Source organism: Haliotis cracherodii, unplaced genomic scaffold (assembly GCF_022045235.1).
Source record: "Haliotis cracherodii isolate W230 unplaced genomic scaffold, xgHalCrac1.p SCAF_13, whole genome shotgun sequence".
Lineage (NCBI taxonomy): Eukaryota > Metazoa > Mollusca > Gastropoda > Lepetellida > Haliotidae > Haliotis > Haliotis cracherodii.
This window is the reverse complement of record NW_027266268.1, coordinates 10,743,730-10,758,480: the sequence shown is the minus strand read 5'-3', so window position 1 is coordinate 10,758,480 and position 14,751 is coordinate 10,743,730. Positions and strand designations below refer to the sequence as shown.

Below are 14,751 nucleotides of genomic sequence, written 5' to 3'. Positions count from 1 at the left end.
CAGAGGTAGACCTAACTTTAACTGAACGTCAGACATGTTACAAATCAACTTCTTTCTCAACAAGACAATAATGAATTAAGAAACACATATGATACTTACAAATCTATTTTAACAGATGGATTCAAGGATGATGACGCAGTTGCTAGTGCCACTATCATTGGATCCAGAACAATATCTTAAAGAATAACCAATCTAAATATCGGTAATTCATAATTTCTGCAGATTCTCTTTCTAGAAGGCTTAAAATATGCCATTTAAGCATCCACTTATAATCCAAATCGTTGAACTACATTATGATCTGGTCACTGGTCAAGTCGACATCGTATTTTGTTTGTTACCGAGCTATGTTGGTATCTTTGGTAATACAATGGCCGATGCTGCTGCACAAGCAGCATTCAACAAATCTGTGACACCACTTCTGACCCCATACAGTGATTTTAAGCCAGATATTAGATGTTACATCCGAGATCTAATGGAAAGGAAGTTGGATACACAGGTGGGTATCAATAAGTTACAAGAAATTAAACCAACTATCGGTTATACATATTTTGGTTATAAGTCCAGAATTTGAAGAGGCCATAATGCGACGATGTCGTATTCATGGTATTAGCCATAGCAGGTATACACAAGAATATTTACTAAAAAGTGAGGATCCTCCATTGTGTATCCCTTGTGAAGAGAGAATCACGGTCAAGCATGTCCTGCTTGACTACATTGATTTTCCCATCACAAGGGGTAATTATTTCCATGTATTGATATCAATAGTCTTGATAAGTAACATTCTCAGACAAAAATCGGTTTTCCAAAATGTGCCACAATATTTCAAATTTTGGAACCACCAGCAATTTCATTTTCCTATACGAACACGATTTTATCCAGTTTGTTCAATTATAGGAAAGTGTTGCAGAACGTGGACTTGGCAGCTCATAATGTCAATTTCACTACTTGTAGCTGCCAAGATTCACCATATTGCCACCAACCTGTAGGTCATATAAATCACAGATGACTTATCTATTGTTGAGAATGAGTGAGTGAGTGAGTGAGTTGGGTTTAACGCCGCTTTTAACAGTATTCCAGTTATATCGCGGCGTATCGGCTTAATGTGGGCGGAAAGCCCGAAGTGATGCAGGTGTCAGACGTTTACCACTTCGGTTAAACCCACGAGCACGGGTATGATGCTGACAAACCTAGAAACATAATCGGGGCGAACCGGGATTCGAACCCACAATCAAAGGTTTCTGGCGTGCCAAAGGGACGCAACTCTGGACAGGGAATCGCGGCGCCTCGAAATGGACACTTAGGCTGTAAATGTCATAATGTGAAATGCTGTGTTAGACAATGGTACAACTGAACTCTGTTACGCATGGATTCCTAAACGATATGTACTCAACACTGTACAAAAGGGAAGTAGTTCAGAAGCTATAATTCTTTAAATATAATGCGTTGTTTCAGAGTGCCATTAAGTCACTCTGTGACAATATGTTCCTCTCGTGAAAGCTACATGTACATGTTGTGTACTGCCATAAGCCGATTTGAATTGAAGGATTCCTTATCTGTTATAAGAATATGGACAATATTCTGGTTCTCATGTTGATCCGATCATTTACTCTTTATACCTATATTTATTTTCCTGCCATGTCACTGACAACTTCAACTTCTATATCTATTTCCGTTTCACCTTTCAGCTAAAAAAGTTTCTCCGTTGTCTTATTGGATCAATTGATCTAACGGATCATTTCTCTACTTATGCATAGCTATTTCAGAATGCCCTCACCAATGGGAGTTGGTCCAAAGTATATTAGCCCAACTTTCATCTTCACAAGCATGAAGTATATTGTTGGCGGTGACTGATTGGTTCGCCAGCAATTGATTGATTTTAATTTGAAAACCACTGTCTACTTTGGGCTACAAAACCTTGGCGCAAGTCATGAAATCTGAGTGGGCGATTAAGAATGATTTGCTTCTCTCTTATGCTTACACATATAACTGAAGACCTCGAGGCATAATAAAATTGTATTTCAGAAGGGAAAACGAAAAAAACCTTTACCGTGAATATATCGTTTCAGGTCGGTGAGTTTGATTGTCCTTGAAGATAGGCATAGAAAGTTTCATATATCTTACATGTCGTCCTATGGTTAACAACTGTATGGAGGCGTGTATGGACGTTGGGAACTGCTGGTCCTGTATCGTTCTAAAGGATAAGGATGAACAATGCATATGCAATTATTGTTTGAAAGAATGTTGAAACATAGAAGACAATAGAAGTCAATACATATACATCAACATGCGTTCATTTACAGACAGGGGCGGTCGGTTAGCCTAGTGGTTAAAGCGTTCGCTCGTCATGCTGAAGACCGGGTTCAATTCCCGACATGGGTACAATATGTGAAGCCCATTTCTAGTGTTCCTAGACGCATTATGCTGGAATATTGCTAAAAGCAGCGTAGAACCATACTCATTTACAGACAATGTTACAGACAATCACATGCTGGCATAGTCTGGACAATATTTAAGAGATATATAATGTTTCGTTCTTCACTAGTAAGTTTCATTTGTACAACTCTCGATTCTATTATTCGAGGTAAACATTTTGTTAAATGTTACAATCTTCCCTTTTCAAAAGGAAATTTGAGCTCCAGATTTTCAACATATATTTTCTTGTGAAGGAGTTAGTTTCCTAATTCTAATTTAGTTTGAACGAAGTCATTAAATGAAAGTCTTTGTTGACTGATATGTTTCTTTGACCTCTGACCGCCTCCGTGGTCTAGTGGTAGAACGTCCGCCCGGAGAGGGGAAAGTCCGGGGTTCGATCCCCGGTCGCGTCATACCAAAAGACGTTAAAAGATCGTACTTGTTGTTACTCTGTCTGGCGCTAAGCACTAAGGGGCTAAAACAAGGACTGATCAGCTCGGAGTCAGTATACTGTGTCTGAGTGGGGAATTCATGTTAAGCTGCGGCATATTATCTCAGTGGGCTGGCACTATAAATCGGCATCAGTCCGGACGAGTACAAGCAGCCACACATGCACCTGCATGTACGTCGCTATACAAGTACAATAATCGTGGACGCGACGTTAAACCCAATTTTACCTCACCTCACCTTCTTTGATTCTAGACTCAGTTAATGCTTGCAAGTGTTGTATACTGCTTAAGTTGTTATGTATTCATTGGTGACCTAATCCCAGGGGTCGAAAAATATGCATGTAAGAGGAATGACAATATTTCAACCCAATAGAACGCCAATGGGAAAAGGTCTGATATACAATTAAGTGCGCGAGTCTTTCTAATATGTAATACGTTTTCGGTGCATACTGTCATGTTTGGCCAAACTATTACCATTGACTTTCACATAAACCAAGGCCTGATGTTCGAGTTTTGATGCATTTTCGACAGTTTTGAAGCATTGGTGTTTAATACCAAAGTGCATACTTACATGTGTGTACTGCGGGAACAGGTCTGAATATTGAAAACTTTCAACATCCCTTGGCTAATTCAACGACATTACGCGTGGAGATTATAGATTCCTGAGAGGAGCTTATGCACACTCGATGACCCCAGCAAACCTGTTTGCTAGGCTGACGTCACACGGCATCGTTTCGGTGTGTCTTGCAGCAAAACTTCTCAAATTACAGAGGGAATTGTGCGTGATTGCTTTGTGGTGCAAGACCCCGTTCAATCCAGTTATTGACATCATAAGCATCGATCCACGCAACTGAGATACGATGACATGCATCAACCAAGTCAGAGAGTCTGACCACCCTATCCCGTTAGTCGCCTCTTACGACAAGCAAAGTAGCCTTTCATGCACACAAAGCATGGGTTGCTGAAGACCTCTTCTACCCTGGATCTTCACGGGTCTAGTATGTATGTGTAATGCCCATTAACATTATTATTAACTATTATTTTGAAGGGTTATTTGGTATACTTTAAGATTTGAGCTCCATGCGCGAATGTGGCTGTCGGCAGGGCCACAGTGAACAATGTTACATATAGGTTGGGTCCTCTCAATGGCCAGTTTGCTTGTATAAATGTGTAGTTTCATGAACATTTTGTGAGGACATCTATTGTGTAGAAATGTGATTTCATTTGCTTATTCTTGTCTTTGACCTTGTGTGCTATGGGGTAATTATGGATCGACCTCCTTAATTCCGGCTTGGTTATTCTTGATCTGGTTTAGCTCATTATGGATTAGGTGTTATAATTTCATTATCGGGTTACCCGTGAAGATTCCGTGGTAGAATAGGTCTTCAACAACCCATTATTGCCGTAATAGGTGACTATGCTTGTCGTAAGAGGCGACTAACGGGATCGGGTGGTCAGGCTCGCTGACTTGGTTGATGCATGTCATCGATCCCAATTGCGTGGATCGATGCTCATGATATGAATCACTGGATTGTCTGGTCTAGACTCGATTATTTACAGACCGCCGTCATATAGCTGGAATATTGCTAAGTGCGGTGTTAAACAACAAACCAACCAACCAACCAACCAAATCATTATCGGGTGACAAATCCAATGTATGGTTCTGATGTGATGTCAAATACCAAGGAGAACTGTTTAGCTTTAATATGGATCGACCTACTTAATTCCGGTTTGGTGATTCTGGATCTGGTTTAGCTCATTATGCAATAATTTTATATTTGTCCTTGTTTACTTTGAAAACAGATATACCAACATGACGTCACTGATAGTTGGTCTCTGCCTGGGGGTTCTGGCGGTTCTTGTGTCTGGTCAAAGCGGCTTTTTTCGCCAACCCTTCCTCCCTACAGCAAACTACCGACCCTACAGGCTACACCAACCCTTCCTCCCTACAGCAAACTACCGGCCCTGCAGGCTACACCAACCCTTCCTCCCTACAGCAAACTACCGGCCCTGCAGGCTACACCAACCCTTCCTCCCTACAGCAAACTACCGGCCCTACAGGCTACACCAACCCTTCCTCCCTACGGCAAACTACCGGCCCTACAGGCTACACCAACCCTTCCTCCCTACGGCAAACTACCGGCCCTACAGGCTACACCAACCCTTCCTCCCTACGGCAAACTACCGGCCCTACAGGCTACACCAACCCTTCCTCCCTACAGCAAACTACCGGCCCTACAGGCTACACCAACCCTTCCTCCCTACGGCAAACTACCGGCCCTACAGGCTACACCAACCCTTCCTCCCTACAGCAAACTACCGGCCCTACAGGCTACACCAACCCTTCCTCCCTACAGCAAACTACCGGCCCTACAGGCTACACCAACCCTTCCTCCCTACGGCAAACTACCGGCCCTACAGGCTACACCAACCCTTCCTCCCTACGGCAAACTACCGGCCCTACAGGCTACACCAACCCTTCCTCCCTACAGCAAACTACCGGCCCTGCAGGCTACACCAACCCTTCCTCCCTACAGCAAACTACCGGCCCTACAGGCTACACCAACCCTTCCTCCCTACGGCAAACTACCGGCCCTACAGGCTACACCAACCCTTCCTCCCTACAGCAAACTACCGGCCCTACAGGCTACACCAACCCTTCCTCCCTACAGCAAACTACCGGCCCTACAGGCTACACCAACCCTTCCTCCCTACGGCAAACTACCGGCCCTACAGGCTACACCAACCCTTCCTCCCTACGGCAAACTACCGGCCCTACAGGCTACACCAACCCTTCCTCCCTACGGCAAACTACCGGCCCTACAGGCTACACCAACCCTTCCTCCCTACAGCAAACTACCGGCCCTACAGGCTACACCAACCCTTCCTCCCTACGGCAAACTACCGGCCCTACAGGCTACACCAACCCTTCCTCCCTACGGCAAACTACCGGCCCTACAGGCTACACCAACCTTTCCTCCCTACGGCAAACTACCGGCCCTACAGGCTACACCAACCCTTCCTCCCTACAGCAAACTACCGGCCCTACAGGCTACACCAACCCTTCTACCGGCCACGGATATATCTCGACCACCACTACCTACCACACGGTAAACATAAAGGCCACTACCCTCAAACAGGGCAGCAACAACCTATCTACCCACAACGAGTGAAGCATCAACAAGCCATCTACCCACAACAGGGGCAGCAACAACCAATCTACCCTCAACAAGGGCAACAACAACCCTTCTACCCTCAACATGGGAAGCATCAACAACCAATCTACCAACAACAAGCAATCTACCCTCAACAAGGGAAGCATCAACAACCAATCTACCAACAACAAGGACAGCAACAACAACCAATCTACCCACAACAGGGGCAACAGCAACCTAACTACCCTCAACAAGGGCAGCAACATCCCAGATACCCACCGCAAAATGGCAAAAGCACCAATAAGCAAATCCACAACCCAAATCAGAAGGGTTCAACACCAAATTTTAAGAAACATGTTCATGGCAACTCTAAACTTGGTAAATGATTGTAAACGTAAAAAACGTGACCTTTTCCTGAGTAAACAAATATGAAATTGGCAAAAACTGAAAGGTACAAATGCCTAAAACCAAACATGATATACAAATATGTTTCCAATTCGTTAAAGATGTTATTTGTCATATATTTGAATGAGCAATAACATTGTAATGGCATTATATATTTTTTTATTCTACGGTCAATATTTTGTCTCGGGCAATATACCCCAGTTAAATTGTTTTGCCTCCTGCTGTATACTGTTTGTTTCAGTTTGTGTTGAGCGGCTGGATGGTGGTATCTCCAATGTATGCAGAGCAACAATAGACAAGAATATAATGACCCACTCTAACACAATCCATGCATCCGAACAACAGGGAGATCCGTGTACCTGATACACTGTGACACTTCAGTGTATAAAAAGTTCTTCTTTATATTATAATCCGTTGTCAATCGTACGAAAATTAATGACAGCAAACGGAAAGTTCAACCATATGTTTTATTTTTATCAACACGCAACAGCAATTTCCAATCAATCAACATGACAGTGTCATGTCCTGAGGACAAAGAGACGGTTAAATCTTCTTGTCTTTATACCTGTAAGAAGTTTTATTAAAACTTTAAAAGGTTTGAGACGAAGGGTCGCTGTTAGAAAATTCTATATGCCGTCATTGTTGAATTGAATGCTATTTATTATGGACCCCTGAATCTGAGGTAATAAATGTATGTTGTTTAACGTTGTATACAGCATTGTCACAACGGCCTGTTAATAATTAGGGGCGGTCGGGTGGCCTATTGGTTAAAGCGTTCGCTCGTCACGCCGAAGACTAGGGTTCGATTCCCGACATGGGAACAATGTGCGAAGCCCATTTCTGGGTTTAAGGATCAGCCCAGCCAGGGTGTGAATATCAGAAGCATGAACAAGTAGAATTTGAAACCTACACTTATATAACCTCGTAACCCCACAGATGTCGTTATTGGTATCTATATGGCTGTTTTAGATTGCCCAGACCTGCAATTGAGTCGACCGTACTTTCTACATCAGCAAGAAAACCGAAGACTACATGATGCAAAGCTGTTAGTTGTTAGACACATAAAAATAAAATATGTTTGACTACGTTTGCTGGTAAGATGCTTATGAATTACTTCATTCTACATTTTACGTTATATTTAATGTAACTTAGCGAAAACGTCAGATTGGGTCAGGTCTGTAAACGTACCATGACCCTGCATTTAGAATAGCCTATTGCAGATTCCTCCCAAATGTGATCTGGCCTAAAGTATATTAGCTCTATTTACATCATCCCGAACATGACAATTGTCTATGGACAGGAACTGTAATATTATTGCGGCAATAACAAACAAAAATATTTCCTTTGAAACCAACGCTTTTGTCGGCCTTTCAAATCAGAAAAATGCCATATATTTAAGATAAACGCACTTGCACAATTAAATGAGTGAGAATGCATATTTGTTTGTTTTTTCGTATCCTTACAATTGGAGACCTGAAGGCATCATCGAACGATATTTAAGACAGAAACACGAACAAGACTTCACAACACAGCGACCTTGGACGTCGCTGCCGATCGGTGAGTCTGAGTTTCCTTTACAGCCATGGGTTTAACATACACATATTATATGTCTAGACATATTTCACACCTGCATACAGCTGCATGTTTACATGGTATATTCCGGCTGTCCTTAATCCTTCTAATAGAGACCGCCTCCGTGGTCTAATGGTACAGCGTCCGCCCAGAGAGCTGAAGGTCCAATGTTCGATTCCCGGCCGCGTCATACCAAAAGACGTTAAAAGTTGGTACTTGTTCTTACCCTGTTTGGAGCCGGCATTAAGGGGCTAAAACAAGGACTGGTCGGCTCGGAGTCAGTATTCTGTATCTGAGTGGGGTATTCATGTTAAGTGCAGCATGGTTTCTAGGTGGCAGGGGATAGCATTATACAATCGGCATTAGTCTGGACGAGTACAAACAGACACACACACACACACACGCAATAATCTTGGACGACGTTAAACCAAATTTCACCTCACCTCACCCCCTTCTAATAGAAAAATAATGAATGTACAATTGTGGTTCGAAAAAATGTTTCCATTAAAAAAAATACTGAACTAAACCTTCTTTTGTTGTGGCACCAACAAGAGGCAACAGAAAAACATATACATAGAGGTGCACAGAAATTCATAGACAGTTCCCGAGTTGTCCTGATATATGGGTTTTCCTCCCATTTCCCAATAAGCTAACACGCGGTGATTTATGTACTGTCAAAAGCTGCGCTCAACCACGCTCTCTCACCCACACATATATACACATTTACATTCTTTTGCAGACAATGTCAAGTAGGCACATCTTTATGATTAGTAAGACATCTTAACATAGTTGTGACCATTTGTGCTTCAGTAGTGAGTGACGTTTGTTCTGATTTCGCTTTTTTAGGGAAGATTCAACGGAAACATGTTGATCAATGTGTGATCGTGGTTAATACATTCAAGGCCTCAGTAAAGCTTTCAAAATGTTTTATGGTAGACGTGTGGAGGACATTTTCAAATTTGACACATCAGTGATAAAAATTACGTCCTATGCAATTTCCCAATTTTGACTTGTACCACATGTCCTTGTGTTTTTGTCGGGTGAACAATTGACATGCTTTTGCATGTGGTTGTGACGGGTGCCACAGGGGGCAGGATAGCCACACCTTTTTGCGGACACCTTGTATCATTACAATTTGATAGTGATTCATAAACAGATAGTGATTCATTGTCGCAATAGTACAATCGGTTCGGCTTCTTATGAATATGGAAAGGTTTTGTCGCTTTTAAGAACATTCAAATATTGCGTGTTTTTCCTTCAGAGAAATGGTGGTTTTTTTATCTTTAACGAGTAATGTGAGCTCCTGAATTTCAACAGATGTTATCAAAAATGTTCTTGTGAGGAAGTATGTTTTACATCTTAATTCACTTTAACGATATTAGAAAATATAACCTCAGTAGAGCATTCACAATTTGACATCTTTCTTTGTTGAGAAGCATCTTTGAGTCTATATTCATTTAATAATTGCAAGTGTTATATGCTTGAAGCTGATATTATCGTGCTAGTTTTAGCTTTTCTAGATTCTGTAAGGTGTGAATGGTATTTATATTACCAGTTTGTTATGCAGAAAATGAATGCCATTGTGACGCATTTTGGTCACGTGCTACTTTAGGCATTCCAGCCTTTGGGTATCGCTCGTGGAACAAATGAACGTTTGATAATGATACCAAAACATTTATTGTGAAAATGAATATATTGTGATGATGCTTTGCAAGTAATTGTTCCCCCATGCCTTGACCACAATATCCAATATCGCACGTGTATATGTGTAGTTACATGAACATACTGTAGGATGTCTACTGAGGAGAAACATCGGTTATTTCTTTTGCCATCCGTGTATGACCAATCTGATCAAAGATTCTACTCCGTAATATTCCAAAATGAAGTGAGCTTCAAAACCCTGTGACCTTATTTCTCTGAGCTCATCCCTGCTAAGTGACTTTGGATCTGGTTAGTTATTCTGGTGTATGAAAGTCCAGTTTCAACCCTGGCCGAACTAGGTTGGAATTCCTGGTCTCGATCGTATCGCCACCTGTCCCTTCTATGCCTCTCCTATGGACCAATCAGATTCCACCTCTCGTATCACTTGCATTTGCTTCAAACAAAATGACTGCGCCCAATCAAGACAATCTGATCGATAATCAAGATATATGTTGTGATAAAACGAGTCTTACTTCCCAAAGTGCATCAAATCACGTGAGCACCCTGATTACGCCCTAATCAATTTGAACTAGAACTATTCATTTCAAGACCTGCAACACAAAGTACATGAGTAAAGCAAATTGTGTAAAAAAGTCTTAACTGCTTTCGTGCTGTTTTTCATTGAAGATGTACTCGGTGACAACACGAACATAGGGTAAAATAAGCATTTAGGTTCACGGACTTATACTAAGATGTAAGATTTTGAAAGCATGAAAAAGAAAAGAGTCAGCTTAGCGTCAATGTGGAGCCAAATAGTCCAGTAGTTCAATACATGCATGATATATCATACACAGCTAATGGAATTATTCATTAATATTTGCCCTTTTTATACTTTGATGACAGAAATATCAACATGACGCCATTGATAGCCTGTCTCTGCCTGGCCGTACTGGGGGTTATGGTGTCAGGACAAGGCCCCTTGACCGGCCCAAACTACTTCCCTATAGCGAATTACCGGCCCAACAAGCAACACCAACATTTCTACCCGTCAAGAATATATTTCGACCACCCAGGCCATTTTCCACCGCACGGGAAACACGACGGCCAATATCCCCCGCATGGGAAGCAACATGGCCAATACCCAACGCACGGGAAGCAAGAAGACCACTATCAAACGCACGGGAAGCATCAAGGCCAATACCCAACACACGGGAAGCAAAAAGGCCAATACCCAACGCACGTGAAGCAAGGAGGCCAATACCCAACGCACGGGAAGCAGCAAGGCCAATACCCAACGCACGGGAAGCAGCAAGGCCACTACCCAACGCACGGGAAGCAACATGGCCACTACCCAACGCACGGTAAGCAACAAGGCCACTACCCAACACACGGGAAGCAACAAGAACACTACCCAAAGCACGAGAAGCAACAAGGCCAATACCCAACGCACGGGAAGCAACAAGGCCAATACCCAACACACGGGAAGCAACAAGGCCAATACCAAACGCACGGGAAGCAACAAAGCCACTACCCAAAGCACGGGAAGCAACAAGGCCAATACCAAACGCACGGGAAGCAACAAGGCCAATACCCAACGCACGGGAAGCAACAAGGCCACTACCCAACGCACGAGAAGCAACAAGGCCACTACCCAACGCACGGGAAGCAACAAGGCCAATACCCAACGCACGGGAAGCAACAAGGCCACTACCCAACGCACGGGAAGCAACAAGGCCACTACCAAAAGCACGGGAAGCAACAAGGCCACTACCCAACGCACGGGAAGCAACAAGGCCAATACCCAACGCACGGGAATCAACAAGGCCACTACCCAACGCAAGGGCACCAACAACCCTACTACCCACCCAAAGGGCATCTGGGACCCAAGTTCCTCCCAAAAGGGCAACAACTCCACTACCCATCACCAGGGTCACATCAACCCCACTTTTCAACAAATGGGCACCAGCAACCGCAAAACAGCAAAAACAGAAATAAGCATATCAACAACCCCAGTCAGAAGGTTTCGACACCGAAGACTCCGGCTGATGACTGACAACTCTGAGTTTGGAAAACAAGGGTAAAAGTAAGAACATTTATCCTGTGTAAATACTGAAATTATCACATATGATAATCGAAAGACATTGAAAGAAACCAAAACTAAAAACGACGTAATTTTTTATGTGTTTGAGTACCGAGTACGTATAAAAACACATTATTTTTCATGGTAATGTGCGTGCGGGCTGACGGGCGTGTGTGTCTTGCACGTGTGATAGCATTCACACTCGTTCGCGGAAAGAAAAAAAACTATATTACGTAGCTCTTATGACAGCACTTGCTATTTACAATCTGTAACACAGAATCAAGTACGCTATCAAACCACTGACTGAAAGAATGAGCATTGATCGGGGTTCAATGGTATGCATGAGGCACTGGAGCGTCATCGTTGATGTTGACCGGTCATGTAGAATGGTCTGCGTGGGCAGTCCTCCCCATATGAAATAGACAAGTGACTGCCAACGGCTATATATAGCGGTGTGTACATCTCGAACTATATCAAAATCCCTTTAAAAATTAATCTGCACGTCTTTGTTTTCTTTCAGTTCGTGCTGGTAATGAACGTTCCGCATATACATCCGCATGCAGTCACATGTCTATTTCAAATGGGGAGGACTGCCCACGCAGACCATCTGTCGATCCTCAGTCGGTTTGTAACCACGTGATCAAAACTCAATGATGTTACTTATCGCCAGCAAAATGGCTATTTCTTGAAAGCACACTTTGCAATTTTTGTCATTATTGTAAGTAATATTCCTTATCGGCGGAATGGCTTGTTTTCACTGTATAATTATTAGCACACATGCAACTGTCTTCTTAATTAATAATCGCGATATATCGCTATTCTGTTTCAAGTGACGAGGGCTAGTGTGTGTTAACTGCCAAGCACAACAAAGTATACACTTAAACACTGGATTAGACCAAACAATTACAAATGTACAAAACGTCATCACGCAGACCCGTCGATAGATACTAGTCCTCATTGACATGAGCGTTCGCTCGTCACGCCGAAGACAAGGGTTCGATTCCCGACATGGTACAATGTTTGAAGCCCATTTCTGGTGTCCCCCACCGTGAAATTGCTGGAATATTGCTATAAGCGGCGTAAAACCGAACTCACTCACTCACTGACATGATGCATGTAATATCGCCTATGGTATCTGTATCAAATACATCACCATCGAATAACCATTTCGTGTTTGTTTTATTTTTAGCCACTATCAAAACAGTTAGTGCTTACTTTTTTTAGCTCGGCAGTTTATAAGTCACTGACTATCTGAGCCATTCCTGAGCCTGTTCTAACGACAGCCTTGATATACCTCCAGATTCCTGAGCTGGTTCGTTGTGTGTTAATACGTACTGGCTTGTTTCAGATTCACCATCCCTGACTTAAACCCTATGTCTATGCAGCAAGAAAATCGAAGATTACATGATGCATATCAACACGGCAGTGACTATGTATATATGATTGTTGTTGTATTGAGACTTAATAAAGCATATCTGATTACTTGTGTTGTTTTGATGCTGATTCATTTACTTATTTCGACATCGCAAGTATTACAATGTTAAGTAATGAATAGATGATGACGAAAACAAACAAGCGTATTTTCGATGCGCATCAGTGACAACTTCGGGCGGTACAATAGCAACAGATTATCAGGATGAACAATAGTATCCACAACAGCACACAACAGCTTTAACTCTTCACTGCAAGAGGTGACAAAGTCATGCTCGTCTGCAAGCTCCTCACAGCGATATGTCGTTCGCGGTGCTGTCTAAACTATCGCTGCCACCAGTCAAAACTCCCCACAGTGATAGATGACCACAACCATGCTTGGAGTTGAACTCGCAGCCGATTGACCGTTATGTTTACAAACAAGTGACGACTGTCGTGACGCCGAATACACTTACCCCTGCTAAATTACTTTTTTAGTTTGTCAATTTGAATTTCTATTTCATTAAAGCTATCATGTAATTGATACATTATAAATGTAAGGGAGAAGTTGGTTGGTTTTCCGTTAGTCTGCAATCTCGAACCAATCTGATTATACAAACAACAAAGTAAATTCATGTGGAAAACACGGTCAGTCGTAAACCTTTTCAAAATGAACTATGATGGCATTCCCAAAGACATAAACAAAAGTATGAACGTGACTACATTTGGGGTTAGAGGGCAAATTTCAAGATTCTTGTAATGGCCGCGCCCACACTGGTAACAGCGTTGTTACCGAGAGTGTAACGAAGGTGTCACTCGCTGGGTAGGAGCTTAGCTCGTCTGGTGATAGCTACATGCATATCCAATTAATACATTATTTTCTTAATCCATATTTGTGTTGTGTTATTACTCAGTGTTGTGACAGCATGAATGATTCTATCAAAGGTCTTTTCTTATCAATTGTATAATTTCTACTCAAATGGGCGGCCATTCGGTCAATACAACACATCAATTGAAATAAAAGTCACAAGCTGCAAATAACAGACACACATATTACGATAAACGTCATCATTTGCATTTGGATATGGAATGTCAAAATACAAAACAAATATCAATGAGCGAACGGAGCGAACCGGGATTCGAATCCACAATCATAGTTTCAATGAACAACCTTGACAAATCATATAGATAGCAAAGAAAAGACGCCATATGAAACAGCGTGTACAAAAGAACGTCAGTGTTCACAAGGACACCAAACGCTAAAGGATAACATTCTCAATAAAGAAGACCAGGGGGCGCTGCTTTTAGTATACCATTACGAGTTTAATTGGCTAATTCCGACGTGTATATATGATAAATGCATGTTGCGCAACACGGCGCCGAGGTTCACAATGTATCATTACGTCATTCCTCGTGTACCCACTGTATGACGTCATACACATGTTATAACCATATATTGCGAACTTAATGCATCCATGTAGAAGTTTTATTAAGTTCAGTAAACTACTGGGAAGGTTAAGAAGAGGCCGTTTGCACTTGGAGCCTTCATTGCTTGACTGTCAATGGCCAAGGGGTAGGCAGTCAATCCCAAGTATCGAGGCGTATACAAAGGTAGTCGGTTTATATA

The 14,751-nt window shown here is 42.4% G+C and overlaps 2 protein-coding genes across 2 annotated transcripts; both read left to right on the top strand.

Moving 5' to 3' along the window:
* The first annotated feature begins 367 nt into the window (after window positions 1–367).
* On the top strand, window positions 368–6,034 carry LOC139459460 (collagen, type I, alpha 1a-like). The gene is made up of 2 exons (XM_071240905.1): window positions 368–496; window positions 4,769–6,034. The coding sequence occupies exons 1-2, from the start codon at window positions 368–370 to the stop codon at window positions 6,032–6,034; spliced, it is 1,395 nt and encodes a 464-aa protein (XP_071097006.1).
* A 4,513-nt stretch (window positions 6,035–10,547) lies between these two features.
* On the top strand, window positions 10,548–11,687 carry LOC139459369 (uncharacterized). Its single transcript, XM_071240829.1, has 2 exons — window positions 10,548–11,067; window positions 11,248–11,687. Exons 1-2 carry the CDS (start codon window positions 10,548–10,550, stop codon window positions 11,685–11,687), a joined length of 960 nt encoding a protein of 319 aa, XP_071096930.1.
* The last annotated feature ends 3,064 nt before the right edge of the window (window positions 11,688–14,751 follow it).